The sequence below is a fragment of the Equus caballus genome, chromosome 2, assembly GCF_041296265.1.
Source record: "Equus caballus isolate H_3958 breed thoroughbred chromosome 2, TB-T2T, whole genome shotgun sequence".
NCBI classification, from domain to species: domain Eukaryota; kingdom Metazoa; phylum Chordata; class Mammalia; order Perissodactyla; family Equidae; genus Equus; species Equus caballus.
Window position 1 is genome coordinate 27,950,174 of NC_091685.1, and position 23,588 is coordinate 27,973,761.

Sequence of the window (23,588 nt, forward strand, 5' to 3'; positions counted from 1 at the left end):
CCCCTACCCCGCCCTCCGCGCTGCCTAGGACCGACCCGGGCCCTGGCTATGCAGCCTGCCCTGGGATGCCCCCACGCGGCACCCCTGAACACCGAGGACCGCAGGGCCCCAAGACGCACCGTCCGAGCCGCGCTGCCCTTGGCCTAGCAGGCTTCTAATTGCCGCGTATTGCCGTTGAGGCTCCTGGAGGCCCAAGACGGCGAAAACGGCCCCAAAATGAGCGCCCGGCCTTGAACTGCGATCCCTCCACATCTGCACTGTTGCAAAACAAAACAACAAAACGGAAAGGCCTGTCTCAAACTAAGTGCACTTGGAGTTCGGGCCCTGTGCACAGTACCAAGGGCACAGGACCAAGAAGGCTCATCTTCCTGGTGGTTCGTTTCACTTTGATTATCTGCACGGGGCGGGGGGGGGGGGGAGGACGTTCCGTAGCTGCAAGGGAGTTGCTTTAAACGTTATGTACATATTAAAAGGAATAATACGCAGAATAAGATGCACGATAAGCATTCTTTTTTGGATAAAACATGAAACTTGAAAGAAACGTGCTTCTGGTGGGCTCTTTTGGGCTTCATTTCCTGATCTGGCTGTCCCACCCCAGTTCACTGTACGGATGCGGGGAAAATGGTGGAAAAGTCCAGCTCTCGGGGTGATGCTGCCCCCATTTACCACCGGAAGGGCGAGCCTGGCGAGCCAGCCGGCGGCACCTAAGGTCACGGTGCCAGCAGCGCGCGCAGGCCCAGCAGCGCCGTGAACAGGAGCGCGAGCCGGGGCGCGGGCGCGGCGCCGGGGGCGCGCAGGCAGGCGGAGTAGGCGTCGAAGGCCACCTCGCGCAGCGCGCACACGTGCTCGGTGCGGCAGGCCTCGCCGCAGGCCTGCAAGTCGTAACTGACCGAGTTGTAGGCGTAGTAGCGCTGCAGCGCGCCCTGGTCGTTGGCGATGCGGTCCAGGGCCGCGTGCATGGAACGGGTGCTCGCGTTGGGCACCCCGTAGGCCTCCGTCACCCGGTATTCGAGCTCCCAGCTTGGCGCCCCCTGCGCGTTCGCCTGGCTCAGGTTCACGAAGTAGGTCACCATGTCCTAGAGAGGGGGCGCGAGGCGGGCAGGCCGTGGGCAGCTGTCCGGTTCCACCCCGATCCTGCACCTTGCCTTTGCCCCTAGATTCTTTATAGCTGTAATAATGACCACTGTTGGTTACCCAGCTTTTACCGCTTACCAGGTGTGCTTGGCCCACATCCTCTGATTGAATCTGATGAGGTAACTGCATTTATTGCCCCCATTTCACAGATGAGAAACAGGCCTAAAGGGGTTAATGCATTTGGCCAGGGTCCTACAGGTGTTCAGTGGCAGAGGCAGGATTGGAACCTAGGTTGTTTACCCCATGGCCTGTGCATTTCCTGTCCCAGCAAGCACAAAAGATGCTCAGTAAATATTTACAGAATAAACGGATAAAAGCAACTTAAAAGAAGTAGGATGGGGTGCCTGGCTGAGAGAGATTATAGAATTGTGGTGGATGGGGGCTTGGGATATGCCCAAGACCTCTAGGATCCAGGTGCATCTTAAGGACTAGAATCTGGAAGGGTATATCTGTCCAACACTTTCCACTTGAAATATAGATCTGCTTCAGGTCCTTAGAGGTGGGGTGAGAGGAGCTGCCGTGTGTAGATGACGACTTCCTGCGAGGCACATTACATTACTTGGGTTAGTCCTCCCCACCCCTACCAGGTACTGTCACTCGCATTTTATAGATGAAGCAACAGAGGCCCATAAAGGTCAAAAAGCTCATGCATCGTGGAGCCAGGATTCAAACCCAGGTCTGACTGACTCCCTCCCTGAGAAGGATGTAGGCATATGGGGGGAGGGGAGGAGCAGGGAGAGTCCCAGCCTATGACTCCTCTTGCTAAGGCCTTCTGGGTGCCCATGTGGACAGCAGGCCACACTCTGAAAGTCCTCAGACCTCGTCTCCATCTACATTTCCTCTGGATCAAGGACCTAGGTTATCCCCTGCAGCCCCTGATTTTAAATGTCCTTTCTCGACAACCAGATTAAGTCTCTATACCCCGCTCTTCGTGGACCTCCAGCTTGAACGCCCGGCTGCCTCATCCCTCGGCCTTTTTACTTGGATGCTGTTTAGACACCCCAAAGTGAACAGGGCCAAAACCAGACTTCTGATCTTCCCTCCAAAACCTGCTCCTCCGCTGTGATCCCATTTCAGTAAACGGCAGCCTCGTCCTTCCAGGCGCTCAGGCTGGAGCCTGGGAGGCCTCCTCGACGCCTCTCTTGCTCCCACTCCCCTCATCCAATCCTCCAGCACATCCTGTCCGCTCTGCCCTCAAAACACATCCAGGATCTGGCACTTCTCACCACCCCACTGCCGCCGCCCGCCCCTCCCAGTGGCTGCCGTGGTCACCTCCTGACTGATCCCCTGCTCTGCCCTTGCCCCCAACAGCCTGTTCTCTGCACAGCAGACATGGTGACTTTGTAAAATTGTAAATCAGAATATTTAATTCCTCTGCCCCAAACTCTCCAAAGTCAGAGTCCTAATGATGGCCTACATGATCTGGCCTCGTCCCTCCCACGCCCGCCCTGTCCTCCTGCAGCCACACTGGCCTCCTTGTTCTTCCCGAACACACCAAGCATGTCCCCACCCTGGGGTCTTTGACTGGCTCTCCTCCGCCTCCCCCAGATCCTCACATGGCTTGCTCCTGGAATTTACTCAGAATTCAAGTGTCACCCTGTCAGGGACACTTCTCTGCCCCACCTGCCTAACAGCATACACACACACACCCTGTAACCATTACCACCTGTCTCCTCACTGTTTTCTTTTCTCCTTAGCACTTCTCTCTGTGTCATACTTTACTTACTGGTTTATTGTCTGTCTCCGGCAAGGTCAGCTACAGGCGAGCTGTGACTGTTTTTGTTCATTTATGTATCACCTGAGCTCAGCACAGGGTCTGGCATGTGGCAGATGCTTGGTACATTTTGTTGAATAAATTAAGGAATAATATTTCTTTGTCACTTGAACAATCACAAGCACATCCTGGTTGGTGAGGGATTGCTCGATGCGTCAAGGGCCTGCTTTGGCTGGGGCCTAGTCAGTGCAGGGAAGCGGGGGGCAGTGGGCCTGAGGTCACACTGTGGGAGGCCTTAACTACGAGGCCAAGGAGATCCAACTTGTCTTGGGGGCACTGGGGAGCCATTGAAGGTTTTTGGGCAGGAGAGAGAGAAGAATCTTTAGAAGGATTAACCCCTTCTGTAGCCTGTAGCAGATGAGCTACAGCAGGGCAGGGCTAGAGGCAGGGACACTAGGTAGGAGGCTGTGACCCAGGGCAAAGGGAGATTTGGGGAAGAAGAATTGACCTGACTTGGTGGCAGGATTGGGGACGTAGCTCCAGGGTTCTGAACCTGAGCTCTGGAAGGGTGGAAGTAACCTGACCTTGCTGAGGCTCAGGGGTTGGCAGAGGGTGGATTAGCTGGGGAAGAGTTAGGGAAGGCAGTAGGCGATCATGTCACACACCCCCCCCCCCGCCCCCGCCTCCTCTGGCCCCAGTGGACCCAGGGCTCCTGACCTGCAGGCTCAGGGTGGCTTGGTCGTATTCGAACACCCGGATGCCTGGATTGTTGGCCCCGTTGACCACTCCAGGTAATGTGGTTTTCCATGGGGTGACCCCAGGTGTAAGGAACATGACACTGATGGGGGCACCTTTCAGGAGAGAGATAGTGGGACTGAGAGAGGCTGGCGGGGGGTGGGGGGGGTGGGCTGGCAGTTGCCCTTCAGGCTGAGTACCTGCATCATCATAGAACATTCGAAAGCTGTCAGTGTGATGGTGCCCGAAGAACTGCCCTGCGATCACCCGATGGTGCTTCTGGACCACCTTCAGGTACTCCTCGTTGAAGCCCTCCCGGAACCACGCTTTGTTCCGTGTCTTCTCAAAGAACCCCGGGGGCACGTGACCAATAATGTACACCTACGGGAAGGGGTGCGCAGGAGGGGCTCAGGGACGCCCTCCTCAACCCTCTCTTCCCCTCTCAAAACCTGCCTTTCTCCCCAAAGGCAAGCAGACAGACTCGAACACACCTCCTCCTCCGAAGTCCTCGTCCTCCCTCTCCCAGGCAGATTCAGGCACTCTGTACACAGCAATGAATGTACCACATGCTGCCCCGCCTCTGTGCCTTTGCACCTGCTATGCCTGCCACCTGGAGCACATTTCTCATTTTCACCTCTGTAAATCCTACCAGCAGTTCAACACTCGCTCAAAGGGCACCTCCTCGGGGAACCTTCCTGGTCCTTCAGAGGTTAGTCTTCGCCCCTTGGAGAGCTCAGGCCCTGGAACTAAACCTTCCTTGCCTGGTTGTGCAGCACATGCTATGTGGTAATGTGGGTTCACCTCCTACATTCCTTGAGCCACTCAGCTAACAATACCTGGGCCCTTGGCCACCATTGCGAGAGGTAGAATGGGGGGTGGGAGGGAGGGCGTGAGCTTCGGAGTCACACTGCCTCTGGGACACCAGCGGTGTGTCACCTCTCCGAGCTTCTGTTTTCGCTTCGGGAATAGCGCCTAACTGGTGGAGTTTTGCATAAATGAGATAATCCATATAAAGCACTTAGCAACGTGCCTGATGCATAGTGAGTGCTCAGAAGCACCAGCCATGAGCTTCTGCTGGGATGTGCTGGTCAGTGCAGGACTCAGGCAGATGAGACACAGGGCCAGTCCTCGGGGAGCTGGCAGCCCAGCAGACTAGACGGACACCCCTCAAGGGCAGGGCATCCTTTTATGTGGGCTGCAGCTGTGGCAGGTGGGGGCAGTGTCAAGAGCACTGGACTTGGAGTCTGGAGACTGAGAGTCTAATCTCAGCTCCACCACTTATTGTGTGACTTGGGTCGGTCACCACCCCTCGGGAGCCTCAAATCTGCTGTGGGCTCCGGGGGCCCAGCCTCACAGGCTGTTGTCAGGATGGAACAAGCCCCCCTCCTGGGCTAGTTTGATGAAGGACCCTCTGTGATGTGGGCATCTCGGGGTAGGTGGGCGAGTTTGTGCGGAGGAGGCAGACCTGTTCAGGAAGTGACCCCAGAGAGGGAAGAGGAGGCGGTAGCAGCCCTCACCATGTCCCCAGCTCGGGATGCGTTGGTCAGCACGTCTTCCAGCCACTGGAACTGCTGGCCGGGGTCAGCCATGCCGGCTGTCTGCTCATTGTTGCTATAGTACAGATTGGTGTTGAGGACCACAATTCGCCCAGCCCCGCTCGGCCCCGGCAACTTCTCAGAATAGAAGGCACCTAGGACATCACAGCCAGGGAGAATCTGGAGGGGTCCTCGGCCTCTGACCAGACACACCTCTGCCCCCTTCACTTCACTCTCCCGCCTTCCCTTCCCTCATGTCCTCCCTTCCCATTTTTCCCGTAGGAGGGGCATCGTGGGTAAGACCAAAGGCTCTGGAGCCAGGTAGCCTGAGTTCAAGCCCTGGCTCTATCACTTATTTGCTGTGCAACTTGGGAAAGTTACATAACCTCTCTATGCCTCAGTTTCCTTCCCTGTATAATAGGAATAACAATGAAGTGTGTTTGCTCCTCCAGATCCACTGTCAACCCTTCTCCACTCAGCTCTCTGCCCCAGGAACTGACCTACGTGAACTAAGTCAAAGGGCTTCTGTGCCCCGGGCTTCTGGTTGGGTTTGGCCAATGGGGAGCCCCCAGAGCAGGGAACTGAGAGAAAGGGAAGAGAGTAGGTCAGGGTCACCTTGGGCTGGCTGTGTCTCTGGATCAGTGGTCCTCAACGAGATGATTTTGTGCCCCAGGGAACATTTGGCAATGTCCAGAGCATTTCTGGTTATGGCACCTGGGGTGCTACTGGCATCTAGTGGGTGGAGGCCAGGGATGCTGCTAAACATCCTACAGTGCACAGGACGGCCACACAGCAAAGAATTATCCGGCCCAAATGTCAGCAGTGGCAAGGTTGAGAAACCCTACTTGAACTGACAGTCACTGCCTCTTCCTAGGGTTGCTGCGAGGAGTCTAGTAACCTGCAGAGAATAGCGCCTGGCACACAGTAAATGCTCAATAAATATCCCCTCTTGATCCTCGCTAGTGCCGTGGGGTTAAGAGCATGGGCCCTGGAGTCACCCTGGTTCCTGCTCCCAAGTCTGCCTCTTCTAAGCTGGGTGACCTTGGCCAGTGACTTGATATCTTCAAACCTCAGTCTCCTTATATGTAAAATGGGGATAAAATCAGTACCTGCTTCATGGGAATGTTGTGAAGACAAAATTAGGCCTTGGCATACAGTAAGTGCTGCTTATAGTAGCAGACGGCATTGTACCTTCTCTGAAGAGAGCGATGGACTCGTTACTGAGCCAGGGTCTCCACATTTCTGCTACCTGATTGTAGATGTTGTTGCTCCCTGGCGGCAACTGGCTTTTGGGGTGAAAGTCATGATTTCCCAAAGCAGCATAGACTTTAGTGTCTGGGGAGAAAAGGAGAGATATAAAAATATGTATGTGAAAGTGCTTGAAATTAGTCATTTTCAGTCAGCCACTGGCCATCAGAGCTAATGGGGAAGAGTGATAAGGAAAAAAATCCACCGATAAGAAAAACAGAGATAAGCAGAAAACCGCATTTAATAGAATGTGGCTAAACTTTGCTCAGACCTGAGAAGGAAAAGCAGTGAGTTCTCCAATCCGTTCCCTAACCGCATCCCAGCAGAATGTTTCCTGGTGAGAAAGGAAGCATCAGATGGCAAGGAAAGAGCTGGAAGATCTAAATAATCCTCAGATCCATTATTGGCCACTTGGTAATTTAGTGTTCCTTGTTCTCATCATTTCCAAATCCATCTTCCGGTTAGGAAAGGGGTCTAGTTCCCTCTGAGAGGCCTTAGGAGTTTCATGCAGTTGTGAGTCAGTCCATATTTATTGAGCACATACTATGTGCCATTGCATCTACCTGGGAACCAGAAACCCGAGCCCCAGTGCCAGACGCCTCGTGGTGCAGTAGGGTTGATGGGTATTGAGTAATTAGAGGTGAGAGAGCTGTCACAAAAAGGGGAGAGCCGCTTGCTGTGCGATTGTATAACAGGGGTGGAGTGGGGGTCAGGGGAGGCCTTTCCAAGGAAGTGGCCTGTGATCGAGCCCAGGAGGGGGAGGGGAGCCCCTCAGACTTATTTCCTCCTCCTGAGTAACCTCATTCTCGCCCTGATTTTACATCTGTCTGCGTCTGGCATGTAGTAGTTGCTCAATAAATATTTCACAATAAATAGAAACTCCTCCAAGCTCAGGGCAGGGCGTTGCCCTTATCTGAGCTTGGCTCACCCCAGAGAGTTACCTTGAACCAATCAAGGAGGCTGGAACCTCCAGTTTCCACTTGGGAAAATGTCTGTTAAACCGTTTGCCGGGTACGGCCTACAAGATCTGGAAATGCCGAGATCTCTGCCAGAGGAGGAGGTGAAGGATTCCTGTCGGGAACTGTTTGCAAAGCCAGAAGCCAGCACTGGAAATGCCTGGAAAAACCCCACCTCTCTAAGGTGAATACAGGCAGCCATTAAGAATCCATTTAAGAAAAAACACAAATCCTGGACTCCCACAGCAGATGAGAAGGAAGGGAATCGCTCCCATTTTTTGCTGCTTCTACGTGCCAGGCACTGTGCAAAGCTCTTTACAAGCATAAGCTCCATGAGGGCACAACCTGGCATCTTGTTCACAGCGAAGTCCCCTAGAATGGTGTCACACCTATTAGGAGATGTTTGAGAAATATTTGTTGGCTGACTGAGTGACTGGGTTACCTTATTTCATCCTTACAACAACCCTCTGGGCAGGTACCAGCATTTTCCGCAGTTTGCACAGGGAGAAAACAGTCTCGGTGAGATTGCCCAGCTAGAATGTGGCAGAGCCTGAACCGGGGCCTCGTCTGTTTGCCTTGCACACCTGCATTCCCCACTGGGCCGTGCTGGAGAGGCAAGTGCTGGTATTCACAGCGACTCTGATGGGACACAAGTGGCACGTACCAGGAAGAACACATGACATGGGACCCCAGATCTCGAATTTCAGTCCTTTCCTCCTCTCCCACAAGTTGCTTTGGCTTATTTATCTATAAAATGAGGAGCATTCTGCTTGACCATGTTGTTATAATTCCCAAATCAGAAAATGCCTCATTTCATCTCTTCTAATTTCTTCTCATTTTAACATCTCTACAAGTGGGGTGTGTCTTACCACTGAGGCCTTAAGAAAGCACTGTGTCACACTTTAAGTGACAGCATTTTTTTTCTCAGCAATACGTAAAATAATGATGCCTCTTACAGTCGATGGCATCTTGGATATGAGGAAATTCAATAAATGTGTAAGTGTGTTATGAACTATAACATCTTCTAATTTACGCTTGTATGTCAAATCGCAGTAAAAAGCATTTTCTTATCCATTATTTCACTTTTATTGCAGAAGCCCCATGTGGAGCAGAGGACAGAGAGCTCACAGTTGGATCTGAGTTTGAAACCCTCCCTGGGACCTGACTAGCTTTGAGCCATCGGTTCCTTCTCTATACATTGAGAATAAGAATGCCTGGGGGTGGGGAGGGAGCGCGGGGGGCCGGATGTGTCCTGGTTTGACCCTAAGTGGAGACTTCTGCTGGAAGATGAACCAGCCCAAGCACGTCTGAGTTGAGTTGGGTTGGGTTGAGTCACACAGACTGGAAGCATCCAGGCAACTCTGCATAAATTGATTTACGTTGAGGAAAGGGGGTGGCAGAAAGGAGGTTGCCTGGAGGAGAGATGTGGGATGGTGACAACAGGTGGGGTTCTCTTGAAGTGGCAGTGGGAGTGGTGGATACGAGGGTGCTCAAACCTGGATTTGAGTCCCCACCCTTGCCACATGACCTTGACCAGTTTACTTGACCCAAGGCTCACATAGCACCTCTCTCTACAATGATCGTGACAATGAGTGAGCTAAGGCACGTAATATTCTCAGAGTGCCTGACAGCCCTGGACACACAGATCCATAGAGTTATTGCTGCTGGTGTTATTATTAGTTTTTATTGTCATTATTCCATATCTGGGTCCTGGGGACCCAGGAATAAGACCTGTAGAGGAAGCAGCTGTCCCAGAATCCAAAGAAGGTGGGGGTGTGGGGGCTTGTGGGCCACTTTCCCAGGTCCCCAGCTGGCATCCTGGACCTGATTCAGCCCCCAGAACCTTGTGTCTGGCACAGCCTGCCTTAAGACATTTTCGAGGGCCGTGAGGTGGGGCATGCAGACCCCATTCTCCCTGGCATGTCCCGTGGGGCTGCTGCCATAATCATTCACGGTCCCTGCCTGCTCTCCCAAGCTCTGAAGGCCTTGGAAGCACCCAGAAACAGCACCTCGGCTGGAAATCAGCATCTCCCAGAGGTTCCAGCAGCCGAGATGGCTTGAGGGTGGTGGATGGCAACTCCAGAGCCAGAGCAGGACACAAGGACTGTGTGCGAGCCCATGTGAGACTCACCCAGGGACAGTGCTTGTATATAACTGTAGGCACCTTGAGAAGGGGCTGTGAGGCTGGTGTTAAACAGCCAGGAGTAGAAGGCAGTGAAATGTCAGGCATTTCCATTCATCGAACTCGGTGTGTCTCCACAGGCGGAGGAGCTCGCCTGTTCCTTGCAGGATTGTTGGAAGGTAAGAAATGATCGCTGTGAAGCGCCTGGCACAGGACCTGGCCAACAGCCACCACTGTCAGTGGATGAAAGTCTTTCCTCTACATCTTCCTGCTGCTGTTGTCCCTTGAGCCCAGCACCGCCTGGGGGTCAGGGCATGCTGTGGAGGACTGATGGCAGAGTCTTACCTGGAAAGACCTCTCTGATGAGCTTGGTCAGGCGTTCCACAATTTCCAGCACGGCTGCCTCTCCCAGCTTCTCATTGGGCACATGAGGGGTATCATCACTGCAAAACATCACCGAGCCAGTTTGGTGCCAGCAGCTCAGGAAGGGGTATGAGAAAAAGAAGGGATGGCTCTCTTGTAAGAAAAGAGACTGTGGAACGGGGCCTCAGACGTCCACTGAGGGGGAATGGCCAGGCTGGAGTTGGGAGTCACACAGGACAGAGTTCAAACCTGGGCTCTGCCATTGACCTGCTGTGGGTCCCTGGGCTGGTTGTTTAACCTCTCTGAGCCTCCATTAGCTCATCTGTAAAATAAAATAATAATGGAACCAACCCATAGAATATTTGTGAGGCTTCAATAAAGAGGAAAAATTATGTATGTAAAATGTAGAAGAGCAGCTGCTAGGTGGTAATTAATATTGTTATTTAGAGAGGGAAGCTCTGGGGTTCCAGTGCCAGCTGCCAGCCCCCAGGGAGCCTGGGTGGAGGAGCCATCTCTGACTTCTGCTCCTTTCCCCAAGGGTTCTAAGGAGTCAGGAGCTGGCTTCAGAGCATAGAGTTCAGACCTACTCTTGGGCAGGTCCAAGACCTACCCCAGGACCATTTAGTCCCCCATTAGCTGACCTAAAGCCCTGATCCACCTTAGAAATGGGCAGCAAGGTGGGGGAGCAGAGGAGGAGGCTGAGGGAAGGCGGGGTTTGGGGTTGGCAGGAGCCCCAACAATGTAAAGCCTGAGGACTCAGCTGCTGCCCAGGTAATCCCCAGGGAAGTCAATTAGCTTACTAGCAGCTCGCACTGGCCTGCTTTGTGCCAGGTACTTTCTGTGCATTGTACCATATCCACCAATTTATTCTTCATAATAATCCTACAGTGTAGGTTCTATTGTTAGTCCCATTTCATAGATAAGGAAACCAAGGCAGAGAAAGGTGAAGAATTCTCTCTAAGTGTATACAGCCAGAAAGTGGTGAGCCAGGGTTTGAACCCAGTCAGCCTGGCTCCAGAGTCTATGCTCACACCCATTATGTCCTACTGTGTCTCTGATACCTTCGAGAAGGCAGCAAGAGGAGCCTTTTAGCTCTGTTCCCGCTGAGGACAGGCTGGGAATCCAAAGACAGCAGAACAAAACTCTACTTCTTTTTTTCTAGCTTGGAGATCGAATTCTGTCTGATAGAAAACCCATCCAATTTCAACAGGTTATCCCCCGAGCAATTGCATCTCTTCCAGAGGAGTCAAATTTCTCAGAAATTGAAGAATTACAAAGGGTCCTAGATGTCAGCTTGTCCAATGCCATACCCTTCTGCAAGGTCCCAGAGATTTCCCAGAAAAATCACGTTTCTGTTAAAGGATCATGGATTTCCCAAAGCGATCATGGATTTCCCAGAGGGAACACATCTTTCAAGGTGTCACACATTTCTCCAAGGTCCCCTCCTCAGAGAATTCAGAGGCTCCCCCAGCAAGAACCCTCTCGCCAGCACAAGTCCAGGTTCACCGCCTAAAGCTCGCTCTCTTCCTAGACTGATTCCTGAGCCCAGGGAAGCCAGAGCTGCCCAGGCCCCTCCTGAGACACTGTCACATTTCTTAAGTGTCCAGCCTTTCCCCTCCTCCTGCTGACCACAGGGTCCATCTAAGGGTCATTCCTAGTCACTCCCATGTCACGCTGAGGGACAGCTGGGGGCATCGTGGGTTGGATGCTGCCTTATAGAAGTGTCCACTGAAGCTGGAAGAGGGAGCAAGAAGTCAGAGCTTCTTCTTGCCTTCCTCACCAGCTCCTGGTTCACCACTTCCTGCAGGAAGTCCCCCCGAGTCCTGCCAGATGGAGTCAGGTGCCCTGTGAAGCTCCCACATGCCCCCACGACCCTCTCTCCTCGCTGGTATATCACGGTCAGTGGGCTTGTCTGTGTTGCCCACAGGACCGTGAGCTCTTTGAAGGTGGATGCTGGTCTCTATCATCTCAGTTCCCCAGTGTCTACCCCAGGCCGAGCACAAGACAGGCTGACCTACTAAGAGGGGAGGGAAGGAGTGAGTGTATGAAGAGGGAAACTTGAGTGACAAGGACAAGTACTGAGGAAAGTTGAAGGACTTACAGCAGCATCCCTGAATGAGAAGCAGAGATGGAGTCTCTGCAGCTGAGCGGAAATCACCTTCCAGCTATCCCCACACGGAGCAACGCCCCGGGCCAGGGCAGCCCGGGGGAGACGGGGGTCAGCAGCTGACCAGGACACTTGGTCCCACTTTTAGCCCTCCTACCTTCCTCCCTCCCTGCATTTGGATCTCCAGGGCCTGGAGCTCCCAGTGGGACTGGCTCCAGTGTTCATCCCCCAAGTTAAAATCCCGGAGTTCTCCACATGCCCAGACAGGCCACCACCGCGTCCCCATCCTCAGAGACAGCCGCATGCTGCTGAGGCCGGGAGACACGGAGGTGGAGGGCAGACTTCGGAATCAGCCAGGCCCAGGGGCCCTTGGGCCAGTTGCATAACTCCTTTGAGCTTCAGGTTCGTCCTCTCTAAAATAGGGCTGGTGTGACGACTAAGGGAGACAGAGTGGGGAAGGTGCCAGGCTGGCAGGGGGCACACAGCAGTGGCCCGGGCAGGGCAGCTGTTGTGACGGCTCTCACCCAGTCCAGAGGATGAAGTCTGGCTCTGGCTCGATCTCCTTCATGGCGTAGATGGAGGAGTTGATGAGGACCCAGGGAGAGTCGCAGAGGTAGTCACCCCAGGGGCCCGCACTGGGCACTGGCTGGGAGCCGGCTGATGGGCACACCTGGAGGGGGTCTTCAGAGACCTTGTAGTCAGGGTCCAGGTGCAGGTCAGAGATGTGCCAGAACTTCCCTGCAGAGGAAAGGAGACCCTCCTCAATGCTGTTGGCTCCCTGAGCCTGGATGGGGAGGAAGTCCGGGGGAGCCTGGGCTGGGGGAGGGGAGGATGCACAGGTGAAAGGAAGTTTTCTCCGAATGCTGGGTTCAGAGAAAAAGGGCCACAGGTCTGGCTTTGCCCAGGGAGGCACTGAGCAGAGCAGAGATCAGGCTTGGCTCTGTCCCTGCCCTGTGACCTTTGGCAAGGCCCCTTCCATCTCCCCACCTCAGTGTCCCCAGCAGCAGCATGAGGGATTGGGCTGTGTGACCCTCAGGAACCTTTTGGGAGTTCCAGGCAGAGTGCTTGTTTTAAAGCCAAGGTGGGAGAGTGTCAAGGTTAAGCTCTCAGGCTTTGGAAGCACATACTAGCTGTGTGACTTTGGGCGAGTTGCTTCACCTCTCTGAGCCCATAACTAGAGTCAGATCTTATTATGCTCCAGAGAAATACATACAAAAATTTGATCTGGGAGAACTTACACACCAGATGCGTTGTAAGATCTTCCTAACTAATACCAAGAAAAACCTGGGGAATATGTATGGAAATGTTTAAGTGTGCTGGACCAGAAGAGAAGGAATGTAACTTCAGATTGGGCTGCATTTCTTGTGTGGGTGTACTTAGTAGTGATTCTGGATGCAGGGTGGCAGCCTGAGCAGCTGGGAGTGGCCCTGTTCGTGAAGTGGTTGACTGAAACCTGGTCTCAGATCCAAACCAGGGAGGCTGAAATGCCAAAAACCTCTTGGTGTAAAACAGAGAAGGGAATTGAAAGAAAAGGCCCCATGGTGTGGCTTTATCATCTGTACCCAGCACAGGGCCCGGGATGAGGCATTTCAAGGACGCTTATTGAGAGAGCTGAACAGGTCCGGCTCTGCCCTCCATCCTGTGTTTCTGGCTAAGACCGAGTGAGGCCTGGGATTTCCTCACCCTCTGGCATTGCTGTCACTTCCTCCTCCATTTCCTGAGTCACTCGGAGCCAACAGTCCCCCCTCCCTACCTCAGGAAATGGGGCCTGGACGTCCCAGCTCCTTCACTTGCAGAGTTGAATAGCCAGGGCACCACCCAAGCCACAGGACATTCGATGTGGCTCTAGGACAGGCCCCAAGGTAAAGTGTGGCCCCCGATCCTCACTCCTTGGCTTTTTCTCCCAGATACTTTTGCCTACCTCTCCTGATCTAAACCTGGTCTCAGGAAAGGATCAGAAACTTGTTCACACTAAGGTGCAAATGACTGATTAAGCAAATATTATCCCTCCCATGGTCATTACACAGTCATCCTCACCACAGCCTGAAGGTATTGATCATTATCTACATTTCGCAGATAAGGAAACTAGGGTTCAGAGGTCAACCTGCCTGAGATCAGCTGGTAAAGGGTGGGGGTCCTGTGGCTCCAGATCCTCTCTGGAGAAGATGTGATTGCTAAGGGGTAAAACTAGTGCCGTTTTATTTTGGGTATGTCTTTTTGCATACGGTCTATGCCTGCATTTTTATTGTTTTATTTTTTTGGTGAGGAAGATTGTCACTGAGCTAACATCTGTGCCAATCTTCCTCTATTTTGTACGTGGGATGCCGCCACAGCATGGCTTGATGAGCGGTGTGTAGGTCCATGCCTGGGATCTGAGCTGAGAACCCCAGGCTGCCGAAGCAGAGTGCACAAACTTAACCACTAAGCCACTAGGCCAGTGGCTGCATTTTTATTTTTTCACCCAAACTGAGAGTCTTTGTGTATAATGGGAGGAATTTAACATTTTTGCACAGATTGTGATCACTAATATATTTGCAATTACTCCTACAGGGGCAAAATCTTAAGCCAGAGGAAAGACACTAACTGCCCCATTTCCACCAGTGGAAGGGCGGGGCTGGTGGCCTTCCCCAGCGCCTGCACTGACGGTGGGCGGTCACGCAGGCTCCAAGCCTGAGGCCAGACCGGCCAGGTCGGAAGCACACAGTGAGAGGCCTCTGTCCTCCTCTCTGGCGTGTGGTCCCCTTGCTTCCTCTGAAGACCGTGGCAGGGACCAGTCCTGCGCCTCAGGCAGGCTCCCTCTCCGCTAACCACAAACATCCAGCCTTCTGCCCCTTTGATGTCAGCCCTCAAAATACTCAGTGAACATTTCTCCACTTCGGAAACTCCTTGTCTGCTCACAGAGGCGCCGGTAGCAGCTGTTGGTTTCTCTTCTTTCCAGCCCGCCTGGAATTTCCTAGTGACCTCTGTGTATGTGTGTGTGTACGTGTGTGTGTACGTGTGTGTGTACGTGTGTGTACGTGTGTGTGTACGTGTGTGTGTGCATGTGTCTCCCTGAAGGCCTGACTGCAGGAGAGGCCGAGAAGGTAGAAAGAATGGCATGGAGAACCAGAGGTCCAGGCAGGGCCTCCAGCTCTTTGGGCTCCAGTCTCCTCGTTGTGGAGGCGGGTCACAGAGCCCTCATCTGAGGTGGTGGCTCAGTCCAACTCACGCCACTTGTTGTCCTCACAGGGCCTCTTTCCTGGCTCCTCTGCCACCTTCCCCAGTCTTCCCCAGGTCACGTGGCTGCTTTCTCCTCCTCATTCAGGCGTCAGCCCAAAGGTCACCTCCTCAGAGAGGCCTTCCCTGACTACGTTTTCTCAAGTTCCACTTGCCCCAGTTTTATTTTCTTCAGAGCACTCTCATATAGGAAATTATCTTGTTGGCTTGCTCATCATCCATCTTTCCTGTGTACAACGTTGGTTCTGAGAGAGCACAGAGCCTGTCTTGTTCATCTCTCTGTCCTCAGCACCTAGACCAGTGCCTGGGATGGGAAACAGGCCCAGAAGTATATTCAACGAATGAACAAGGCCGTGGGGAGGATGATTAGACCAGCAAACACTCAAAGAATGTCGGCTCGGTGCCCTTAACACGCCTCTCATTTCATCCTGGCAGCCATTCTGTGAGGTGCGATTCTTACGCCCATTTCACAGATGAGGAAACTGAGGCTCAAAACTCCGACCTCTCTGAGTCCAAAGCTGAGACACAATGTTGACTCAGAGCCCCCAAAAGTGGCTTTTATAATACGCATACATTACCCAGAAAAGAACGGAGCCACAGGCTTCTATGGGATTAGTTACAGACCATGAGGAAGTAAGCTCTAATTATCACATCCTGGGGACGGGGGTGGGCATAAGGACCCTGGATAGGGAGGCAGGTCATCTGGTTTCTAATCTAGGCTCTTCCACTTGTTGGCTGAGGACTCTGGACAAGCCAGTTGGCCTAGTTGAGTCTGAGGGTGTTTGACATCTGCCCTGCTTGTCTGTGAGCATCAAATAAGACAGTTAAGGAGGGAGGGCTCGTAGAGGAGGATCACAATGCTCCACTGTCCCTGGCAATTACCCCTGGGGCCAGGAGTGAGACTGGGAGGGTGTGGTGAATCATTCACTTTGACCCTTGACCCTTTAGACCGGAGCTTCTCAAACTTGACTGTGCAGACGCCTCACCTGGGGATCTCGTTAAAATTAAGAGGCTTTATATAGTCATACTGCTTGAATCTTTTACAGTAAGAAAAGAGTCATGCATTCCTTGAGTTTTAAGAAAAGGTATCCCCATCTCAGACATTATTATTCATTAATTATTGAGAATATGAATAAATGTGCTATCAAGTACAGTGAGTAGTTGAGGGCACAGACCTGGGTTGTAATTCCAGCTCCACTGCCCACTAGCTGTGTGAAGATGAGCAACTTACTCTGTGCCTCAGTTTCCCCCTCTGTAAAATGGGGACAACAGCGCCCCCTACTTCTTAGGGTCTTTGTGAGGGTTAAAATAAGATCATACATAAGCACTCAGCAATGCAAAGCAGCAGAAACTCCAAATTTGGACCCTGGGACGGGTCTTGCAAGTCCCCCTTTCTCCAAGGCAGGGAGATGGGACAAGGTGGGAATGGCGGCATCCTTTCTCTGCCTGCCTCAGAGTCCCCTCAGCTGCCGTCTGTAGGTAAAGCGCAGGTCCGGGGCTAAGAATATCTGAAGCAGAACAATGTGAAGGTGGATCCTGTCTCCTCCTGGATGGTCCTCCCGGAGCAGAGGGCCGATGGGCACAGCGCACCCCCTGGTTCTAATTTGAGAGCTCCCCTCTGCTCCCTGTCCTTGGCTGGCAAAACAGTCTCCTGGCCCTCCTCCTCCTTCACCAAAGGGGTCGCTAGGCCCCCTGGTCCATTGGGGATGACAGACACAGGGCCAGGACCTAGTAGCTTTGTAAGGCAGATGGAAATGTCTGAGACCTGAAAAAAATGCATTGGCTCCAAAGTTCAGGAAAAAAACCATGTCATCAAAATCAACAACTCATTTCAAAAGCAATACTAAAAATTTTATTAAGAATCATACAGGGAGGGGCCAGCCTGGTGGCGCAGCAGTTAAGTACGCACGTTCCGCTTTGGCAGCCTGGGGTTTGCCAGGTCAGATCCCAGGTGCAGACATGGCACCGCTTGGCAAGCCATGCTGTGGTAGGCGTCCCACATATAAAGTAGAGGAAGATGGGCATGGATGTGAGCTCAGGGCCAGTCTTCCTCAGCAAAAAGAGGAGGATTGGCAGCAGATGTTAGCTCAGGGCTGATCTTCCTCAAAAAATTAATTAATTTAATTAAATAAAAATTTAAAAAAAAAAGAATCATACAGGGGCCAGCCCTGTGGCATAGGATTTAAGTTTGGCGCATTCTACCTCAGTGGCCTGGATTTGCAGGTTTGGATCCTGGGCATGGATCTACACTGCTGTCAGCCACACTGTGGCAGCAACCCACATACAAAACAGAGGAAGATTGGCACAGATGGTAGCTCAAGGCTAGTCTTCCTCAAGCAAAAAAAAAAAGGAGGAAGATTGGCAACAGATATTAGCTAGCTCAGAGCTAATCTTCCTCAGCAAAAACAATAGAAAAAATAAAAATCATACATAGTGTGAACTCCTTTTACTGTGATTCATGATGAGGCGGGGACGACTCACAAAAATCATTCCTAGAGCCTAAGAAGGTACTAAACTGGCCAAAAGTTGGGTTTGCTTATGATCAGAGACAAGAAAAAGAAGGCAGGAAGACACTTGTCATTTATTTACCGCCTACTGAATGCCACATGCTGTGCCAAGCACTGTACCCATGCAGCCTCACGACAAAATCATGAAATACATTCTACTATCGTACCCATTTCACTGATGAGAAAACTGAGCTAGTTAGTGGTAGATCTGGGATTCATACTGTGTCAGAACAGAAATGATCATGGTGCACTGTACTCTGCTACTAGCTAGCAGTGTGATCTTAGACATGTAAAAAAATGGTCCCTTATACTTTTACAGCGCATTACAATGTATGTGTGTGATCTGACTTAACTGTCATATTTAATCTCCCCTTTGCTATTATCCCCATTTTATAGATGGTGAAACAGAGGCTCAAGGTCACTTGACATTAGAAGATAGGATCTAGGTTTTCTGGAAGGCAACAGGTTGTGTTTGAAAGGGCGTGGGTGAAACCGGCAATCAGGGAAATCTTGTTTTGAATCCTGGCTCCTCCACCACACAGGCAATGGCAACTTGAACAAGTGATTTGCTCAGCTGAGCCTCAGTTTCCTCATCTGTAAAATGGGGGTAACCATGCTGGTAGCAAAGGGATAGATGTGTGGATGAACGAAGTGATCTCATACAGAGCACCCAGCTGTGGGGTGGACAGGCCAGTCTGGGTGCTCATCCTCTGTGCCACGCAGCCCCTCAGGCCTCAGTTTTTCTTCTCTTCTGGAGCCTCTGTTTCCTCAAGTGTAAGATGAGGGTACTTCATAAAGTTTATCTGAGGGCCCTGCCAGTTTTAATGCCCTGTGAGTCCATGCTTTTGTCCGCTGTGTGTATAACTCACACCACAAAACAACCTGGGTCCCTAGTTCAGTCCTTTGCTTGTTTTTTTATTTTTTTTTTTGCTAGGGAAGATACACTGTGAGCTAATGTCTGTTGCCAATCTTCCTCTTTTTTTTTTCTCCCCTCCCAAAGCCCTAGTGCATAATTGTATGTTGGAGCTGTAAGTCCTTCTAGGTCTTCTATGTGAGCCACGGCCACAGCATGGCTATGGACAGACAGTGCTGTAGGTCTGCGCCTGGGAACCAAACCCAGGCCTGCCGCTGAAGCAGAGTGCACTGAACTTTAACCATAGGCTGAAGCAGAGTGCACTGAACTTTAACCATAGGCCCCAGGGTTGGCTCAGTCATTTGCCTCTGATGCTAAGCACTAACCTTAAACCCTTGAGTTGTCATTCCTCTTCTGTAAACTAAGGCTGCGTAAAACACAGAGGGTTCACTTGCTAAAACCAACATTTACTGACTTGTGTTAACCACATGAATTGCCCTCTCCTCACAACAGCTATAGGAGGTAGGCTTATCATTCTTGAGGGAAGCGTTTTCCTTCCCTGCTAACCCATCCGGAAAGAACTTGTCTGTTTCTCTGCGATTAGGAGCCGAAGGAGAATGCGGTGTGGCCTGGGGCATGTGTGGGAGGAGACAGAGCCAGCAGTTGGCGCCCCACCCAAGCTCTTGGCTCAGGAAGGTGGAGGCGGAAACCCACAGTGTTATGCCAAGCAGGGATGACTGCTAACTGGTTGGGTGTCTCAAAGTTCTGTGGGAGAGACTCAGGTTCTGAAAAAACTTACAGGTGCTGTGCAATTCTTTCTAAATTTCTGTTTGCTTTTAAATTATAGATGTATACATACCAGAATGTTTGGAGGAAAGAGAAAAAAATAGTATAGAACCTATAAAACCCACCAGCCCGAGAGAGGACCCATCAAAGGGCGTGATGCCTAAGGCAGCTGAGTGCAGGCTCGGTCCTGCCGCTTCCTAGCTGCGGGATCTTGGACAAGTGTGTCTCCTCTGACCCGCATTTGCTTTATCTGCAAAATGATATAATAGTGATAGTACCTACTTTACAGGGACTATAAAAATCAAATGAAAATTTTTTAATTTCATTTTTCAAATGGGTTTTATTTATTTATTTTGAGGAAGATTAACTCTGGGCTAACATCTGCCAGTCCTCCTCATTTTGCTGAGGAAGACTGGCCCTGAGCTCACATCCGTGCCCATCTTCCTCTACTCTATATGTGGGACGCCTACCACAGCATGGCTTTTGCCAAGCGGTTGCCATGTCCACATCCGGGATCCGAACCAGAGAACCTCAGGCCTCCAATGCAGAAGGTGCATACTTAACCACTGCGCCACCGGGCCAGCCCCTCAAATGGGTTTTAAAAGGACAGCATACATCACACACCTAGCGCAAGTGTGGCCCCTCACAAGTGAAGAATAAACACGTTAGCTCTTCTTGGCTGTTTTCCTTAGTGTGTGTTTGTTTTTACACAGTATATTTTAGAAACAGATGGGAGTTGTAGGGCGTGGGTTCACATCCAGACTCCGACACGTAGTAGCTGTGTCCCCTTGGGTTAGTTACTGAACTTCTCTAAGGCTGGGTTTCCGTGAAAATCCCTGTTTCACAAGGCTGTCCTCAGGGTGGTATGTAAGAATTTCAGCAGTGCCTGGCACCTCAGTTTTTGATAAATGTTACTTGTTGTTTTCAGTTTTGCTGTATTGTCTTGAAACTTGTTCACCAGGTGGTTTTACCATCATCTATTCAGCCATTCTTTTGTTGTTCGCATTTTCCATGATTATAAACAATGCTGTGATGAACATCTTGGTGCATTTGGGGGGAGCAGAGAATTTTTTTAACCACTAAGACCGTGGGCTGAGGGGTGCCCAGTGGCATGGGGATTTCTAAGAAAACATATTTAAAGTGAAAGAGTGAGGGGGTGGAAGGTTCTTTCAATCATTCCCCAGCCTCCAGTCAGACAGGCAGAGCCCTGAGTCTCCCAGTGGGGAACGGGGTATCTGCCTCCCAGAGAAAGGAGGACAGCCTCTCTCAGCCTTCTCCCAAGCAGATTGCCCTCACGGGGAATGATGCATCCTCTTAGGGCTTGTCCCGGAGATGTTTCCACCGTTAAGGCACAGCTTTTGGACCCGAGGCCTTCCCAGGCGTTTCACTCTGGTCTCCTGCCTCCCGAGTGCCTATGCATCTCCTCACTGGCCTCTGAGATGCCAGGTCACATCAGCAGAGCGCTTTGCCAAGGCTCCTGGGTAGCGTCTAGGAAGTAGACCGATCAGAGGCCATCGACCCTTCAGACTGCAGCCTGGGAAAACTGAGCTCCACAGCGGCAAGCGATGAGCAGAACCCTGAGCCCGTCCTTCTCTCTCTCAGCCTCAGTTTCTGCAGCTGCACCAAAAGGGTGTTGGATCATCTTTAAGGTCCCATTCAGAGGACTCCAGAAAAGGGCAATCTAGAATCCTAAGGAAAACTACAGGTCCATCCCTCCCACTAACTCATCTCCAACCGCGCGGAAATCTAACAGGCATCGCAAACTGGGCATATCCCAAATCCTTGCTGTCTCCTCCTCCCTCATCTCAGCAAATGACAACTCCGTCCTTCCAGCTGCTGAGACGAAAAACCTTGGAGCCCCCTTGAGTTCTCCTCTCACACCCACCATCTGTCGGCAAGTCTCGTCCAGAATCAGACCGTCTCCTACCACCTCCACTCCTACCACGCCGGGCTGAGCCTCCATCCTCTCTCACTGGATGATGGCAATAGCCTCCTCACTGGTTTTGTTGCTTTTCCTTTACTAGGGTGACTGCACCATCCCAGTTTGCCCAGAACTGAGGGAGTGCCCAGGGCGCCGAAATTTAAATGCTAAAATTAGGAAAGTCTCAGGCAAACCCAGACAAGCTGGTTAACCCACCTTCACCCCATGACAGTCTTTTCTCAATACAACAGACAAGGGTCCTTTTAAACTTACACAAGTCAGATCATGTCAGAGCGCTGCCTAAATCCTCTAATGATGTCCCATTTCACTCTGAGTCCTTGAAATTGTCTACCAGTTTATACAGGAGCTGGCGCAGCCCCCTGCCCCCACCCCGTGATCCCCCAACCTCGTCTCCGCCTCCCTCTGTTGCCCACTCTGCTCCAACCACTCTGCTTCCTTGCTCTTCCCACACACATCGCCAGTGCCTCCAGCTCTGGGCTTGTGCACTTTCTGTCCTCTCTTAATGGAATGTTCTCCCGGATGTCCACATGGCTCTCTCCCACACTGCCTGAGGTTTCTATTCAAATTTCACTTTATTAGACAGCTCTTCTCTGGCCACCCCATAATTACCCCCTCCCCCACACTCCCTACTCCTTTTTCTGCTTTAGTGTTCTCCCTAACACTTGGAATACTATGATTGTACTTGTTCACGTGTCTTTTGGTCTGTTTCTTCCCGGGTGAAGGAATGCTTCAGGGGAGTGGGGCTTTGTTTGTTTTCTTTTCTTTTCTGGTTCCTAGAATAGCACATGGTACATAGAAGGCTCTCAACCAACATTTGTGGAATGAATCCATGAATCTGTGTGCCTTCTACCTTCTGCCTCTACCAGCTGGCTGGCTCTTATGTACCCACACCTCTTAGCAAAGTCAGTGTCCCTCCCTTGGCCAGCTGTTGCCTCCACTTAAAATCTTTAGGTCTCAACAGCACCCCCACCGCCCCTGACTCTCCCACCCTCCCTGCTCTTGCTCCTGCCCTGCTATTTTTAGCGGCTCTTTCAGCTTTCTGAGAGCAGCTTCCAGCTCCCAGATCCCGAGTTCACAGTACAAAACAAAGACACCGCAGGCATTCGCAGCGCCTACCTAGTCCAGCCCTGGCGACTCCCCAGTGGGCCAGGAAAATCAGCAGCTTGAGCAGCCTCATCCCTGGGGCTCGCCTCCCAGGAGCCGTGGGGTCCTCCAGGAGCTGTTAGCCGCGCCGCAGGCTTCCTCACTAGGTGTTTGTGGCCACGTGCCTGAGCAGAACTTCTCGTCCTGTTACCGGGTGTTGCCTGTCATTCAAGGTCCTGGCTCCTCTGGCTTTTCCTCCTTTGCCCAGCAGGGTGTGAGCTGGGTTTGTCCAAGGAGATGCACCAGCCACGCCTTTGGACTCTGAAGTCGACAGTAGCTCCTGTCCGGCTGGTTCCTCAGAGCGTGTCAGTCCAGCCAGCAACTGGAGTCTCCAGCAAGGTCACCCAGCCCCAGCCACTGAGAGGCAAATATCATCTACTTCTGGAGTTTTCGTGTTGCCCCACCCCAGCAGATAAAACAAACCTGTATAAAATGGTTGGCCTTTGCCTTCAAAGGAACTTAATTGCTAGTTGGAGATCGAGATGCTCAACCACAAATGAACCAAGACTAAGAGTCAGCCATTCTTTCATGCCGGGAGCCACGTCCCAGGGAGATGGAGAGGACCTAGGGTGGCCCTGCCCTCAAGAGGGGGAGGTAAACTGCTGGACTGCGGTTCAGCATGTTAGGTGGCTTGACAAGCCCAGGGGAGGGATCTAACTCTCCAAGGAAAATGAGAAGGCTTCTGGGAAGAGGTGACACAGGTTTAATCTCTTCTTTTATTTTTTAATTTTTTTTGAGGAAGATTAGCACTGAGCTAACATCTACTGCCAATGCTCTTCTTTTTGCTGAGGAAGATTGGCCCTGAGCTAACATTCGTGCCCATCTTCCTCTACTTTATATGTGGGACGCCGGCCACAGCATGGCTTTTGCCAATCGGTGCCATGTCCGCATCCGGGATCTGAACCAGCGAACCCCGGGCCGCAGACGCAGAACGTGTGCACTTAACTGCTGTGCCACCAGGCTGGCCCCTCTTCTTTTATTATTGAAATTGCCAAACATAAACAGAAGTAGAGAGGATAGTGAAATGGACCTCCAGTACCCATCCCCCAGCTACAGCAATTATGAATTTAAGGCCAATCTTACTTTATCTGTACCACCACCCCAACCCCATTGGATTATTTTAAAGCAAATTGCAGAGATCATATCATTTTGCGCATAAACACTTTAGTATATCTCTCTAAAAGATAAGGACACTTTTTCTCACACAATGATAATACTATATCAGAT

General features: G+C 51.7%; 1 protein-coding gene across 3 annotated transcripts; it reads right to left on the minus strand.

Moving 5' to 3' along the window:
- Positions 1–24: 24 nt before the first annotated feature.
- Positions 25–22,916, minus strand: SMPDL3B (sphingomyelin phosphodiesterase acid like 3B). 3 transcript variants are annotated; one of them, XM_070260643.1, is made up of 8 exons: positions 22,335–22,744; positions 12,439–12,652; positions 9,790–9,887; positions 6,310–6,453; positions 5,101–5,273; positions 3,784–3,964; positions 891–1,076; positions 25–257 (listed from the first exon to the last, which is right to left on the minus strand). In XM_070260643.1, exons 1-8 carry the CDS (start codon positions 22,393–22,395, stop codon positions 25–27), a joined length of 1,290 nt encoding a protein of 429 aa, XP_070116744.1. In that variant the 5' UTR covers positions 22,396–22,744. The 3 variants fall into 3 exon arrangements, with proteins under 3 accessions (XP_070116744.1, XP_070116743.1, XP_005615240.2); XM_005615183.4 differs by lacking the exon at positions 25–257 and adding an exon at positions 3,566–3,699 and having other exon boundaries at positions 489–1,076; positions 22,335–22,916; XM_070260642.1 differs by lacking the exon at positions 25–257 and having other exon boundaries at positions 391–1,076.
- Positions 22,917–23,588: the final 672 nt, after the last annotated feature.